This window comes from Bubalus bubalis, chromosome 3, assembly GCF_019923935.1.
Source record: "Bubalus bubalis isolate 160015118507 breed Murrah chromosome 3, NDDB_SH_1, whole genome shotgun sequence".
In the NCBI taxonomy this organism is placed as follows: Eukaryota; Metazoa; Chordata; class Mammalia; order Artiodactyla; family Bovidae; genus Bubalus; species Bubalus bubalis.
In genome coordinates this window covers 53,724,371-53,738,586 of record NC_059159.1, presented here as the reverse complement: position 1 = coordinate 53,738,586, position 14,216 = coordinate 53,724,371, and the positions used below count along the sequence as shown (strand labels likewise).

At 57.4% G+C, this 14,216-nt stretch overlaps 1 protein-coding gene across 8 annotated transcripts; it reads right to left on the bottom strand.

Moving 5' to 3' along the window:
• Positions 1–595: 595 nt before the first annotated feature.
• Positions 596–12,524, bottom strand: SEPTIN4 (septin-4). 8 transcript variants are annotated; one of them, XM_025281223.2, is made up of 12 exons: positions 12,383–12,505; positions 7,231–7,524; positions 6,740–6,833; positions 5,978–6,064; positions 5,384–5,507; positions 2,319–2,480; positions 2,088–2,205; positions 1,896–1,997; positions 1,600–1,696; positions 1,344–1,506; positions 1,085–1,184; positions 596–818 (listed from the first exon to the last, which is right to left on the bottom strand). In XM_025281223.2, exons 1-12 carry the CDS (start codon positions 12,383–12,385, stop codon positions 759–761), a joined length of 1,404 nt encoding a protein of 467 aa, XP_025137008.1. In that variant the 5' UTR covers positions 12,386–12,505; the 3' UTR covers positions 596–758. The 8 variants fall into 8 exon arrangements, with proteins under 8 accessions (XP_025137008.1, XP_025137007.1, XP_006061820.1 ...); XM_025281222.2 differs by lacking the exon at positions 12,383–12,505 and adding an exon at positions 9,584–9,799; XM_006061758.3 differs by lacking the exon at positions 12,383–12,505 and adding an exon at positions 9,584–9,796 and having other exon boundaries at positions 2,319–2,453.
• Between the last annotated feature and the right edge of the window lie 1,692 nt (positions 12,525–14,216).

The window sequence follows — 14,216 nt, the reverse complement described above, 5'->3', positions numbered from 1 at the left end:
ACTGGAACCATACCTCTGTTCACTGTTAACTCCCAAGGTTTAAAATAGAGTCTGCAATCTAGCAGATGCTTAATAAATTATTTGTTAAATGAATACTGAATTCTTACAGGACGACGATTGTACTTTTTCCATTCCCAGCACTTACTATAGTGTTTGGTGATTACAGGGGTTTCAACATGTGTTCAGTGCTCTATCACAGGCTTCCTAGAGTGCAGAGTTTAATTCTGCATATCCTTTCCCCAAAACAGAGGAAATATGAAGTTGGGAGGCTGCATGCAATTAATACCATGTTTTCTTGAGGGCGGATATCAATTCTAAAACGACTGTGGGATTCTCAGTACTATATGTGGGAAAGATGATGGGCTCCAGATAACAGAGGCAGGACAGATACCGTCAGGAAGATAGACTGGCCAGGCTGGATTCTAGGCAGGGACTGAACTCTTGGCATGGGAGGGGAAAGTTTTTCCTGTTCTCCTGCCCCTATTAAAAGCCAGAAACCAGCACCCTCCTCCAGCAACCTTTCAAAACTGGGTCCTAAGATCTTCTTTGTTTCCATGAGATGGGAACCATATAGACAGTGACACCGGAAGCCACCTACAGATTTGTTAAACTTTATTTCTTCTGAGTCTCTGGGGAGGCAGCAGGGATGTAAGGCGAAGTGGCAGTAGCTGCAGGGGCCTGAGCAGAGCTGGTGCTGGGAGGGGCCGACATAGGCAGGACGAAGAGGCGGTGTTTAAATATTCAGGGCTGAAAGTCAGCTAATGGGTCTCCTTCATCTGTCTCTGGATTTTGTGCAGCATCTCCTGCATCCGCCGCAGCTGGAACAGGCACACGCATCAAAGTGGGGCCTCTCAGAGTCCTACAGATTTAGGGAAGTGCCCCCCTCTAATCCCTTCAGTCAGGCCCTTGGTAGCCCTGGGGTGTGATGGGGTCCTTGGGTAGAACCACTAATCCACCAATCCAGGGTCCAGATATGTACCAGGGTCAGGGATATTCCTATTCCCAAACCAAGAGAGACTGAGGTTTATGATTAAACAGGGGTCCTCTCAGGCTGGCAACCCCTACCACCCCATACTACCCTCACCTCCTCATCTTTCTCTCGGATCAGCCTCTCAGTTTCTGGATCTGTCCCTGGTGGGACGGCAGGAAGGGGGAAGTCGGTACCACTCTCTAGAGTCAGTTTGCTGAAGGTAAGGGGGAAAGGAGGTTGGTAAGGGTAGGGGAACCCCAGTACCTGCTTGGACTGAGCCCAGAGCCTGCGGAACAAAGGAAGGGCTTGGTCTCATCCGAGGTGGCGCTTGGGACCCCACCCCTGCCAGCTCCGTCCTGGCCTTTGGCCATACTTGCGATTCCGTTCTTTCACCACCAGGCGGGTCATGCTCTGGATGCACTGTGCCCGGTAGTTCTCATAATGTGTCTCCCGCGTCACGTCCTTCAGGTCCTGCATGTGAGTACGCACCAGCATTGTCCTCAGCTTCACAAAGTCGCAGTGCCCTGGGTTTTCCACTGCACAGCAAGGCTAGGGGTCAGCCAGGGGCATGGGTAGAGGAGACCCGTGGAGGGCAAGGAGATACCCTGGTCACAAGCTCAGAGCTTTACCTTCCACGATGCCCCAGGGGTAGAGCCGGCCCCGAACTCGACGCCCTCTGGCCTCTACCACAGTGTTGCTGCCAATGACAGCAAATGGGATGCTTTCCTGGAAGAAGTTAGGGGTGTTTCTCAACACCCCCGTTCTCACCTGTTCCTTTGTGCCTGCATCTTCATCTTCCTCTGCTTCATTCTAGGAAACCAGGGTCCTCTTCCACCCCAAGAGCCCCTCCCCATTGCATAGACTTCTACTCCCTCTTCCGCCCAGAAGAAACAAGCTGGGAAAGGGATCCCTGGGGTGGCCCCACCTTTAGGGCCAGGTCCTGTGATTTGAAGTCCTCATCCTCATCAGAGTCACAGTCTGGGAACTGGTAGACCTTGATTCCAAAGTGCTCAATCTCCTCCCGGATCTAGCAAACACACGAGGGGCCCATGGTTCTGGGGGGACTCCAACCTTTCCAGAAGCCCACCTGCTCCCCTCCCCCACCAGCTGCCCTCACTTTGCGTTTCTTGCGCTCCACTTCAGGAGGTGTCAGTGTGTCTGCCTTGGCCAAGATAGGCACGATGTTGACCCGCTGATGCAGGGCCTTCATAAATTCAACATCCAGTGGCCGGAGCCTGGGGAACAGGAACCTGTGACCACCTGCTTGTGGCAGCCCTGCCCCGGGTGCTCCTGGCCTGTCCCCTTGGCAGCGCCTGGTGGGGCCAGGAGCCCCAGGCTCAGACCGTACCCGTGGCCGAAGGGCGAGATGAAGTACAGGCAGCAGTGCACCCTGTTGTCCTGAATGTTCTTGCGGTTCAGGCCACTCTCATCTCGGAAATACTGCTCAAACTGCTGGTCGATGTATTCGGCCACAGGCTTCCAGCTGGGGCAGGGAACACAAGCAGAGAAACTGTGCAAGTGAGGACTGCCTAGTGAGCTCTGGGGCTACAAGGAGCCCACGCCCTGGGCAGTCTTTTCAAGACTTTGCTCTTCGCCAACTTGCTTTACCACATCTTCAGGGAGGTACCTGGGTGGGTCACGGTACATCTCAAACATCCTGACAGAAAATCAGACTAGGCACATGGGCAGAGGTCATTAAAGATGAGAAGAAGAGAGCCCAGGTGACCAAACAAAGCAGTAAGACTAGCAAGATGCAGTGAAAACCAACTGGAGGCCAGGGCAGCCCTAAGTCAGGTTCACACTTCAGCCTCAGGGCCTTTATTCGGGTGGGTCCAGCCTCTCCTCCACCTCTCCAAGCCCACTCCGTCCTTCAAAGCCATGTCCAAGAACCATCTCTTCCACAAAGGTTCCTGCGACTGCACCAATGCACGCTGCTCTCCTTTCCCTTCACCACACATGAAGGTCATACACATATATGGTATATATCACCCATATGTATATTCAACATATATATGCAAGAACCCCAGTCTTCAAGTCTCTTGCTCTGCTCTTACTGAGTTTTGTCTTCACTGATAGATGCCCTGATAGGTGGACATTATAAGTATCATTGTTCTCGTCTTACACATGAAGAAATCAAATCCAGAGCAGCTGAGACTTAATGCAGATCATTTTAGCCAGCAAATTCTCTACCCATCCAAGTGCCTGGGCTCTGACTCCTAGTTCAGTGTGTTTGCCACTACACTGCCTGACCCATTTACTAACCTAAGTTTTTGCCTGATTGACACACATGCCAGAGACCTGCCCCCTCTCCTCTCCCACTGCCACTAGACTGTAAGCTTCCCAGTGACAAGGATTATTCATACTTGTTCTGTATCCCTTAAAATGTCCAGCATGGGCTGGACCCCTAATCTGTGCTCAGTAAATTCCTGCCGCTGACTAAATGAGCACATGTGCAGATACACTGTAAACTGGGAGGGGCTGGGCGAGAGGAATTATTACTACAGTATGGAATGTCAGAGGAAGTAAGTAGACTGATTGAAGGAGGAAGCGATACTTGCTAAAGCAGGAAACAGGCGTTGGTTGGGGCTAGAATTTCAAGGCAAGCCCAGTTGGCTGAGACATATTCCTAGATTAGGAAGGGTGATGACATGGAGGCCACCTCAGTCCAGCAGGAGTATTTACGGAGACCATGCACTACGTACTAGCCCAGCGCTATGGCAAGAACATACGAAGTGGCCCTCCCCTCAAGGCTTCGATCAAGAAGCTGAAGATGAACCAGCGTGCTGAGCCAAGGTCTCATGTTGTAATGATAAAGCATGTGAGGCAGGTTCAGAGCACAAAAGGACCTGTAAGATTCCGATCAGTCTGGGAGGCAACCATCCAGGGCCAGCTTCCTGGGTGTGTGACCTGTGCAGTCACATGTGGGCCCTGAGCTCAGAGGGGCCACACCTGGTTTACTCTCTGCTGTGACCATCTTGAAATTCTTTATCATTTTGAACAAGGGCCCCCACACTTTTCTTTTGCACTGATCCTGCAGTTATCATCTTTAAATTCATGAGTGTTGTGTACACAGCCTTTAACAGTTTTTAATGCACATTTACATGCATCTTTCTGGGATGATTTTTAGATCAACTGGTAAAGCCAGCATTTTTCAACTAAAGAAATGGGAATGCAGTCATTTGCTCAAGATCACGCAGTTGTTACTTAATGCTGAATCAGGATCTGAATTCTCAGTCCAGGAGTCTCAGCACCACCCTACCTAATGTTATTAACAAAGGCACCACCACCTTTTCCCCTGTTTCTATCCCCATTCTCCTCTCATCTACTCCCTTAGGTCTGACCACTATCTAAGCATCTTTCTAGTTCTTGAAAAAAAAAAATGTCAGGGATGACTGGGGAGGTGGGCAGGTGTTGTTGTTTAGTCACTAAGTCATGTTTGACTGTTTTGAGACCCCATAGACTTAGCCCCACCCCACTCCAGTGCTTTTGCCTGGAGAATCCCATGGACGGAGGAGCCTGGTGGGCTGCAGTCCATGGGATCGCTAGAGTCAGACATGACTGAGTGACTTTACTTTCACTTTTCACTTTCATGCATTGGAGAAGGAAATGGCAACCCACTCCAGTGTTCTTGCCTGGAGAATCCCAGGGACGGGGGAGCCTGGTGGGCTCCATGGGGTCACAAAGAGTCGGACACGACTGAAGCGACTTAGCAGCAGCAGCAGCAGACCTAGCCCGCCAGGCTCCTCTGTCCATGGGATTTCCCAGGCAGGAATACTGGAGTGGGTTGCCATTTCCTTCTCCAGGGGATCTTCCCCACCCAGGGATCGAACCCGCATCTCCTGAACTGGCAGGCAGATTCTTTACCACTGAGACACCAGGGAAGCTTGACAGAGGGATGGGGAGTGGCGAGTAGCCACTTTTCTTTTGGCAGGTAGCCCAGAGGGTGCTTGGAGTTTAAACGCAGTTCCACCCACACTTTCCCTTTGCCTCTTCTCACCTTCCCCCACCCTTCCAGGCACTCTCACCCCTTTAATAACTTGCTTGTAGCACCTAAAACGTTGCTGGTGAAAGGAGCAGATGGAGGGAAGGGGGCCGTTATTGAGCACCTGCTCTATGTCAGGTCCTTTGCTACATGTTTTCATATGTTTGCTTCTTGAGGCTCCTCCCTCCAAAGAGGGGGTGCCCTCACCCCTATTCTAGAACTGTAGGTCAGAGTCAAAGGAACACTAGAAGTCATCTATCCCAAGGCTGTCCCTCTCACCTGACAGAGGAGACAGCTGTCCAGTAAGGGGCAGGGGCATGCTCGAGGGCACACAGCCCTGCTTCCTGACATCGGGGATATGTCTGCACCTCTGTGTGCGAGCGTAGGGAATGGGCGGGCTGGGGGCAGGATCTGTGCTTGGTCAGACCTACCACTCTGTGTTGTTGACGGCATCCCCAAAACCTGGTGTGTCCACAATGGTGAGCCGCAGCTTCACGCCCTTCTCTTCTATGTCCACAGCGTGCTTAGTGATCTCCACCGTCTGCATGATACGCTCTGGAGAAGGGGGAAACTGAGGCCAGGGCCGGGGCAAGGACCTGCCCACTGGGAGGACACGGCCCATCCCAACCAGCCCTGCTGCCCAGGCTGCCTCACCCACCCTGCCCCCTCCCCGCCCCCTGGGGCTGCCTGGGGCCTGTCTGTTCTCTGGGAACCAGCGAAGAGCACATTTCCCAACACAGGAAATGCCGGTGGCTGTTGGCTCCGGCCCCAGCCTCTTCTCTGCTCCGGCCTCTTTTCTCGGATTCCTGGAATCCTTTGGGGGGTCAGAGAGGATTCTGGCCCCTGCCCTGCTTCAGCACCCAAGTCTTTAGGGAGCTGGCTGGTGGGCTGCCAGGCTGGACAGCCCTCCGGAGAGATGTGGCAGGCTCTCTAGGAAGCCGCAGCTTCCTGTATCCCCCAGACCCCAAGTGAGCTCCATTTCCCAGGTCAGCTCTGCCCGCCTGTCCTCACACTCCTTCCCTCACCTTCTGCACTGAGGAGCTTCCGGTCCCGGTACAGATCCGTGAGGAAGAGGCTGTTGACCAGCGTGGACTTCCCCAGGCCCGACTCTCCTGACGGGGGAGACAGGACAGAGGCACCAAGTCACAGCGGTAACCAAGAGGCCACCCCACTGGGCCGAGTGTGTGGGGGAGCTTCTTGCTTATCTCATTGGGAAGAGACTAACCCAAACACAGCAGAGCTGGAAGCAAGCAGAGACGAGAGCTCATCCAGCCAGTGAGGCCCAGAGAGGATAAGGGATTCCCCAGGGTCACACAGTAAAAGGCAAATGTTAGGAACCTGAGGGTTAAGGGTTCTCTGGACCTTGTCAATGACCCCTCCCCCACAACACATAGGATACGGACTTTGGATAGGATATGGATTTTGGGCCACCTACAGCTTCTGGCTCTTCTGCAAAAAGGCACAGCCACTTACTGCTTTCTCCTGCCCTAGCCATACCCCAGTGGCTCAGACAGTAAAGAAGCCGCCTGCAATGCAGGAGACCTGGGTTCCACCCCTGGGTCAGGAAGATCCGGGTCCCACCCCTGGAGAAGGAAATGGCAACCCATTCCAATGTTCTTGCCCGGAGAATCCCATGGACAGAGAAGCCTGGCGAGCTACAGTCCATGGGGTCACAAAGAGTCGGACACGACTGAGCAACTAACAGCCATACACCCCCCCGACATACACACACAGACCATCCCCACCTGAAACGCCTCTTGCCCAGCTTTGCCCAGCCCCTGCTCTACCTGCCACCATGAGCGTAAAGTCAAAGCCTTTCTTCACAGACTTCCGGTGGACCTGATTGGGGAGGGTCGCAAAGCCCACGTACTCCTTGTCATCCTGGGGGACGACAAGAAAGCAGAGTGCATTAGGGCAGAGGCAGAAGGACCCCAGGACCCAACGCCAGCCTTCTCCCCGCCTCTTGGGTCTTTGCCCAGCCTTCCAGGATCACTGCCACACTCCTCTGAGGCCCCAGGTGGGGCCACCAGCTGGGCTCCTGTCCCTGCTGACACTGTCAGGTTCCAATGCATGGGGGGCACAGGGGTGACCCCACAGAGCTGGGGCCAACACAGGACAGAGCACGTCTCCAGCCACATGTGGGTGCACACGTGCGTGTGCGCGCACGCATGCACGCACACACACACACTCACACACACACACTTCTGGGGCTCCCTCAGCTCCCTCCCCGGGTCCTCCTGCATCAGCCCACGGCACAGACGGGGGCTGGAGGCTCTACCTCGGAGGAGTCATAGGGATCGAGCTTGCCCCACGGGCTGCGGGGCCGGGCTGAGGGGCTGAGGGGGGCTGAGGCAGAGAAGTACTGCTGGCTGTCAGAGGGCTGGGGCCACGAGGGGGGTTTGAACTCCAGGTCATCCTGGCAGAGGTCTGAAGCCTGGGGCCTCGGCTCCTGGATTTGGGGCCTGGGCACCAAGGTCTTGGCCTCTGGTGGGTGGTAGGTCTCGCTTCCTGGGAAATCCGTCACGAACTTGTTCAGTTCTGCGTCATCCGCGTCCTCCAGAAAGCGCTTGATCTGAGGGGCAGGGGCGGGGTGGGGTAGGCGGGTCGGTGGCAGGAAGGGAAGAAGGAAGGAGCAAGACAGGAGAAGGCCAGAGGGAGAGAGGAAAGCACGTGTGGTTAGAAGGGAAAGGAGCTGCACAGGCGGCCAAGCCAGAGGAAGCGCTCGCCACCCTCCCCTGCTCACAGGCCTCCCGGCCCGAGGGTCCGCGACAGCAGGAGAGACCCCAGGGAGCAGCGGCAGCCCCCGGCGCCCCAGCAGCTGCTCTGGGGACCCAGCAGCTCCGGTCTCCATGCTCCCTCGCAACAGGGTGCTGGTCGAGGCTGCCCCTCCACGCCAGGGCCAAGGACTGCCCTATAGGCCAGGAAGCCAGGCCGTATGAGCGGAGCAGACAGAGGCATTAGAGCGGAGAGGAGAACGTGGCTCAGGACGGAAGGAGAGTGCAGACCGTCAGGACGGGTAGGGGCGGGAGGCGGGAGGGAGCCAGGGCGGGGAGAAGGGAGCCTCCAGCTCCGGGCGACTCAGGAGCCAGCAGGGGGCTCCTCACCTCCGGCCGCTGCAGCTCTGAGCTCCGGGACCGGGAGCCGACTCTCCCGGAGGTGTTCACTCCCGGAGCGCAGAGCAGCTGACCTGAGACCCCTGACTCCAGACCCTGAGCCTGGGCTCCAGGGGCGAAGGGGAAACGTGCCAGGGATGCTCGTGAGGAACCGGGTGAGGAAGGGTGGGAGGACACTGCAGACAGCCCCCAGCCGCGAGGGTTGTAGAGGCGGAGGCACCCCCGGCTGCCCCCTGCCCCTTGCCCGAGCTAGGCTTCAGCCGGAAGTACCGGAGGGGGTCTGGCCTCGACCTTGAAGCACAGGGCGGGTGGGCAGAGGGTGGCTGGCTCCTCTGCGGAGACCTGTTCCCCCACCATCTCCAGCTGGGAAGACAGGCCACGTCCCCCTTACTCTGACCCTCAGTTCTAGACCCTGAAGCTTCCTCTCTCTTTTGGGGGCCGGCCCTCTTCGTGGAGTGCCTGGCGGTGCTGGGCTCAGCTCTGCCTTACAATACCCACGTGCCACCCCCAGACAATGGACAAGGGCTGGCTTCACAGGCTGACTCACCCCCTGGGAATCAGCCAAGCTAGTGGGGGCTACCCCAGACCACTGTGGAGTCCCAGTCAGGGGAGATAAGACAGCCACCGTCTTCAGCAGGTTCCCGGCTACAGCGGGAAGAAGGGAAGGATGCAGTCCTACGCACTGCCAGCTTTCTGCAGAGGGAAGGGACTAGAAGGGGGCTAGAGGGGAAAGCCGCCTAAGAGCTACTTCTGGGCTATAGCCTCTCAAGTGCCCCCGCCAGCTTAGAGCCACAGTCTCCAGGGCTTGCCTGGACAGGAAACGGCCCGTTTAGCCTGAAACTGGAACCAGCGTGTGGGGGCCAAGTGGACAGAAGAGACTGTCCTGAGGCAGGCCTGACCCAACTGGCTTTTTCTCACCCACAGTATCTTTGGGGGCCAGTGGGGTGACCATTCACTCCGGTTTATGTTTGCTGTCGTAGCAGAATTGCCCCTTTCCACTCTTAAAAGGGTCCCAGTTCAGACGATTAATTATACAGCGATGGGGAAGGGATGTGGGTGGGGGGCGGGCGGAGTGTGTGTGACAGGTCTTGTTTTCTGGCAGCCCAGGAGTCTGGGGAATTTGGGGAAATCCTGTCCCTCTGCACAACCCCACAGGAACCCAGAAGTCCGTCTGGGGGGCAGACTGAGGGTGGGAGAGAGGGGACTGTCTCCACCTGGTTCCACCAGGAGCAGAGGGACAGCAGCGAGGGGAGGAGGGACGGCCCTGACGGAGACCCCCAGCCTCCTGCAAACCTTCCAGGAGAGCCACCAGCACCACTCTCCCTCCAGCGAGCATGGGAGGGACCCCCAGGAGCTCCAACCAAGGGGTCAGGACCCCAGCGGCCTCACCGGCCCCCAGCTCTGCCACGGACCCAGTCCTTCTGCCACAGACCCAAACCTTCTCTGCCTTTGAGCTCCGATCCAGCCAACGCAAGGGGGAAGACGAGGCAGGTCCACCCTTTCCCGGAGCAGCCTTACCCCAGCTTCAGCCCTCTCCTCGGGGACAGAACCGCCTTGCCGTCCCAGGGAACGGTCCATGTCCCACGCTTCAGACTCCCTGTCAGCAAGCTCTAGGTCTAATTTTATCTGCCAGGCAGAGTTCCTCACGCACAGAAACGCCTGGTCTTGATGCTCTTGTAACCCGGCGTCCTGACTTGCTCCTCTCCCTTTCTCTCTGACCACCCTGTCTCTATCAGGGGCCAAAAAAGCCTGTGGAATGTCCTTCCCCACCCCCTCCCTCCTCCCTTCCCTTGGCTCCCACCCTCCAAGGACAGCTCAGCTGCAGCGGGACCGCTGCTTTCCTCTGCAGTCCCATCCTCCTCTGATTGGCTCCCCATGAGGCCTGCCCGCTGCCTGCCCTGGTGGGCACAGCACCAGCTTCCCAAGTCCGTCTGCAGGCTCCTGATCCACTTGGCTTCTCTTGTTAACCCCCAAGGACACCAAGGCCTGTCGGGGGGTTGAGCCCTGTCACCAAGGTGACCTGGTCCAGGAGACTTCATCCCGAAAGGATTCTGACCTCTCTCTTTCACCTTAACTTCAAGCAGTGCTCAAGTAGGGTGGGGTGTCCTAAGCCCCCTGCGTGTAGGTTCTCATGGGAATGGACCCACTTTTCTTCCCAGTGTCGCTGTGGGTTCCTCCCAGCAGAGAACTGCACTACCTTCAGAAATCGCCTTCAGAGATTTCCCTGCGGAGGGCCAGGGGGGCAGCGGGGCCTTTGCCACTCAGACGCCTTCCATCCTGGGATACCTGCCCTCTCAACTCAGCCAAATCCCTTCCATCACCCCCGTCAGTCTCAGGGAGTCAGCTGCTAACACTTGGTCTCTGTGGGGCATGACCTCAGGTGGAGGAGAGGCTGGCATCCCACAGGCTTCCAAGTTACCTATCAGGTGGGAGACGCATAGAGAGGGACCTGGCTGGGAGTGCGCGCGTGGAGCACCTGACTGGCAGACAGCAGGCCAGTGTTTCTGGTTTGGCTAGAAACACCCTTTGTGATTCTGAACAGTGTCTTAATTTCAGGGCCTTAATGTCCAAATGTGAGTGGCCCTTCCCTGTCCCAGGAAGGCTGACACCCAGATGACAGGTACACCTCAAGCTGCTTTGAACCTGGGGAGAGAAGGGGCAGCTCAGGTCACAGGATGGTTATTAACCTGAGCCGGTCATTCTTTCTGTATGCCAGTTAAGCCCTCCTGGGGGGCTCCCAGGCTGGGGAGCTCTCCCCACTGATCTCCCAAGCACCTGGGTCCCTCATCTCCTTTCACAAAGAGACCCTCACAGACAAGTCTGGCTTGTCACAAACCCGTCAGCCTAAAGACCGGGCTGGCTTGAGGCCAGGGGTCTGAGACCGAGGACTCTGGTCGTGATAGGGTGTCTTTAATTACAGAGGAACAGGCCAATTACAACTCAGCCAAGTTGAAGCCCCAAGACCTCAGTTGAACTGAACTTAACGTGTGGCAGAAAAAGCCTCCCTCAGCCCCTGCCCTAGGGACACTTGGCATTACGAACAATCAGAGCTCCCCTCGGCTCCCACCCTGGTACCATAAGTTGTCTGTCCCCATGTGGGGAGAAGGATGCAGGCAAGGATAAAGGCAGGCACCACTTGGCCTCTCCCAGGAACCCCCCTTGGGGAAGGTCACAATGTCACCCAGACTTCCTGGCCAAGACTTGGGCCTCGGCCTGGACACAGCTTGACAGAGGAGAGACCAAAAGGTTGGCCTGTCTAGACCTGGAAGCTCCTGATTCCACAGGGCCCGGGAAGCTCCTTTCTGGAGGCTGCCCACAGCCAACATCCTGCCCCACAGGCTGGCAACAGATCTCCCGCTGCTGTAAACAGCCCATGCCTCCCACGCAGAGGGCAAAGGCGAGGGGTCTTCCAGACCAGGAGCAGAAGCTGGCACAGGGCCTGAAGGCCCTGACACCCAGCACAGTGTGTTTGTGGCAGGCTCTGGCCTTGAGGGCAGGACAAGAGCTGGCATCCTCAGTCAAACCTCAACACTTCCTACCTGGGGGGTCTCCAGAGAGTCGGGCTGGGGTTACTGCCTCTCCGCCCATCGCAGGCAGGTGGCAGGAATGAGTTCCCTCCACCCCTCATCACTGCAGAGGGACCTGGTTTGGAGGGGCAGGGGGGGGAACAGGTAGGATGCTGCAGGAGGAAGATTCCCTAGGGTCCCTATCTCAGGAGCAGAGGGACATAGGGTGCTGGCTGGGCCGCCCTCTCTCAGAGGTCCCTGGGCAGAGGGTGCTGTGTGAAGGGCCTAGGAGCGGCCACTTGCCAGGCGGTGGGGAGGAGGGCCCAAGCGTCTCACCAGCCCTCTCTGGGAGGCAGGCAGTGTTTGTGAGCCTCCTGTGTATTTTCCAAAGGAAGTTGCTGCTGGTCCCTGAGCCCTGGCTAGGTAGGGGTGAGAAAGGGTCACCCAGGTAACAGCTGACCCAGGCAAGGGCGGGGACCCTCAACTCTGCCCCTGCCGGACTGGCTCGCCCCAGCCCACCTGCGCGTCTCGACCGGCGCCCTCTCCCCACCCTGCACGGACCCATCCCTTCGTCCAAGAACCGGGCAGCACCCCGGGGCCGGGGCCCACTCCGTGTCTGCTCGGATCAGGAGGAGAAACTTGGGAGCAGCGACGCAGTGCCGTCCGCCACCCGACCCTGCCGGTGCCCGCGGCGGGCGACAGCGCCTCCAGCCCCGTGCAGCCGGGGCTGCAGCGCCGCGGGTCTCAGCGAAGCCGCCCGGGAGCGGCGGGCCCTGTGCGCCCGGCCCTGCCCCGCGCCCGCCCGCCTTACCATGGCTGCAGCTCGGGCCTGGCCGGCTCCGCCTGGACAGCGCCCGAGCGACCCGCGGCCGGAGCTGCGCGCCGACCTCGCCGCACCGCCAGCCCCCTCCCGCCGCCCCGAGTGCGGACCGGCTGGGGGCGGGGCCCGCGGCGGGGGCGGGGCGGGGCGGCCCCGGGGCGGGGCCTGCACCTTCGCAGCGCGCGGGCCCGCGCTGGCTGAGCCGGGGGACGCTGGCCTGCGGGTGGGCCTTGCAGCTCGAGACCCCCGGAGTCAGGGTGCGGAGAGGCGATCAGGCAGAGCTTCGCTGGTCATCTGGCTCTCCCTGAGACCCTCAAGAGTGGCCTGCCCAGGCGGCGCGGCACCACGGGGGCTTGAGCCGGTCCCCAAAGAAAAAGGAAGGGCCCACCTGGCACCCGCTAGAGAAGCCTTTGGAAGGAGAGGGGAGTTTGCCCCATGGGTTGGAGAGAAACAGTTACCCCGGAGAGTCCACAAGGTTTGTGGGAATTGAACCCAGCTGCTGTCCAAGTTACTCATCGTCCATACCCTGTGTATACCTCCTAAGGTGGACGTCAGAGAGTCCCCACCTCCAGCCAAGCTGTGAAGGAGAGGCAGGAGGTTCCCTTCGTGCAGGACCCTAGATTAAAGATTAAAGAGGATTTGCTGCATAAACTATCCTGGGATCATCTGCTGGAAGAGTGGAAGGGAGAGGCCGAGTGGCCTTTCTGGGCAGTGAAGCCTTGCCTGGGGCTGTGGAAGGTGCAGGGGGCCTCAGGAGAGGCCAGGCTGGGCAAGCAGGTGAGATGCTGTGGAGACAGATGCTCCAGCAGCTTTAGAGGCATTAGAGGCTCAGGAGGGTGAGCAGCAGCTCGGAGAAAGTAGATGCTTGGGGCGGGGAGTTGGTGGGGATTTCCTGAGCTAATACGGGTCTGAGCTGGTCAGGCTTCTGTAGAAGTTTCCAGAAGCATGCCCCTCTATGACATCTAAGAGTCCTCCTCCAGGACAGACTGGAAGGCCCCAATACACTTTGGACAAAACTAAGGCCACACATGGCCCCCTCTATTGGTAGGAGTGCCAGAGGCCTGCCTACACTCTTTGGGTCTGATCCACGGCCTGGTGGTCTTGGTTGAGATCCGTCAAATGCAGCAAGAGAGAGGGATCCGTCAAACTCAGCTGGGTACCCTGGGTGAGATCAGATTCAGAAAACATGGGGCTGCCATTAAATATCTGGCAGTGGTGGGAGGGAGGAAAGAAGGGGTGTCGTTCCTTAAAGAAGTCAGGGCATTCAGGAGCCAGCAAGTCAAAGAGAAAACTTTCTATCTGGGTAACCTCACTTCAACTCTCTAGGCTCAGTTCCCATACCTCAAAATGAGGGAATTAAACTAAGCTAGAGACCAGCAGATTGGCTCCAATGAGAGGCAACCTCTGAAAATATAGGAGGTTCCTGGAAAAGATCCAGGGTAGATCAGGAGATATGAAGCTCTACTCAGGAAAACAAACACATAAAGGAATTCCTTTCGAGAGAAACCACTGTCTGTTGGAAGTCTGCAGAAATGGCAGCACTTGCTGCCGTTGGACCCAAATGTCAAATTTGAGCTGCACAAAGCCCCTCTGTTGGGATCTAGCTGCAGCCACTAGTTATCATGTCTGCACTCCTCATAGGAAACCTCTCCAGTATTTCAGTCCTCGAGGCCTGGGCTGGGGGTGCTGGGCCCAAGGGAGAAAGCCTACATCAAGGAGGACAGGCCCCGTCACAGAGCCTTGTTTTTCACAATCATAATGTGCCTCCTCCCTGCCACCCCAGTTCTGGCTGCTGTCCAAGCATGGACACAGACACATCTCAGCT

Bases quoted from the DNA above. Each gene is read 5' to 3' on its own strand.
- SEPTIN4 (XM_025281221.2), bottom strand. From the start codon at position 8,422: ATGGTGGGGGAACAGGTCTCCGCAGAGGAGCCAGCCACCCTCTGCCCA. The intron at 7,525-8,335 runs GTACTTCCGGCT...CCTGCCCCTCAG, and splicing joins TCGAGGCCAGACCCCCTCCG to ATCAAGCGCTTTCTGGAGGA. The intron at 6,065-6,739 runs GTAGAGCAGGGG...CTCCCCCGTCAG, and splicing joins CTTTACGCTCATGGTGGCAG to GAGAGTCGGGCCTGGGGAAG.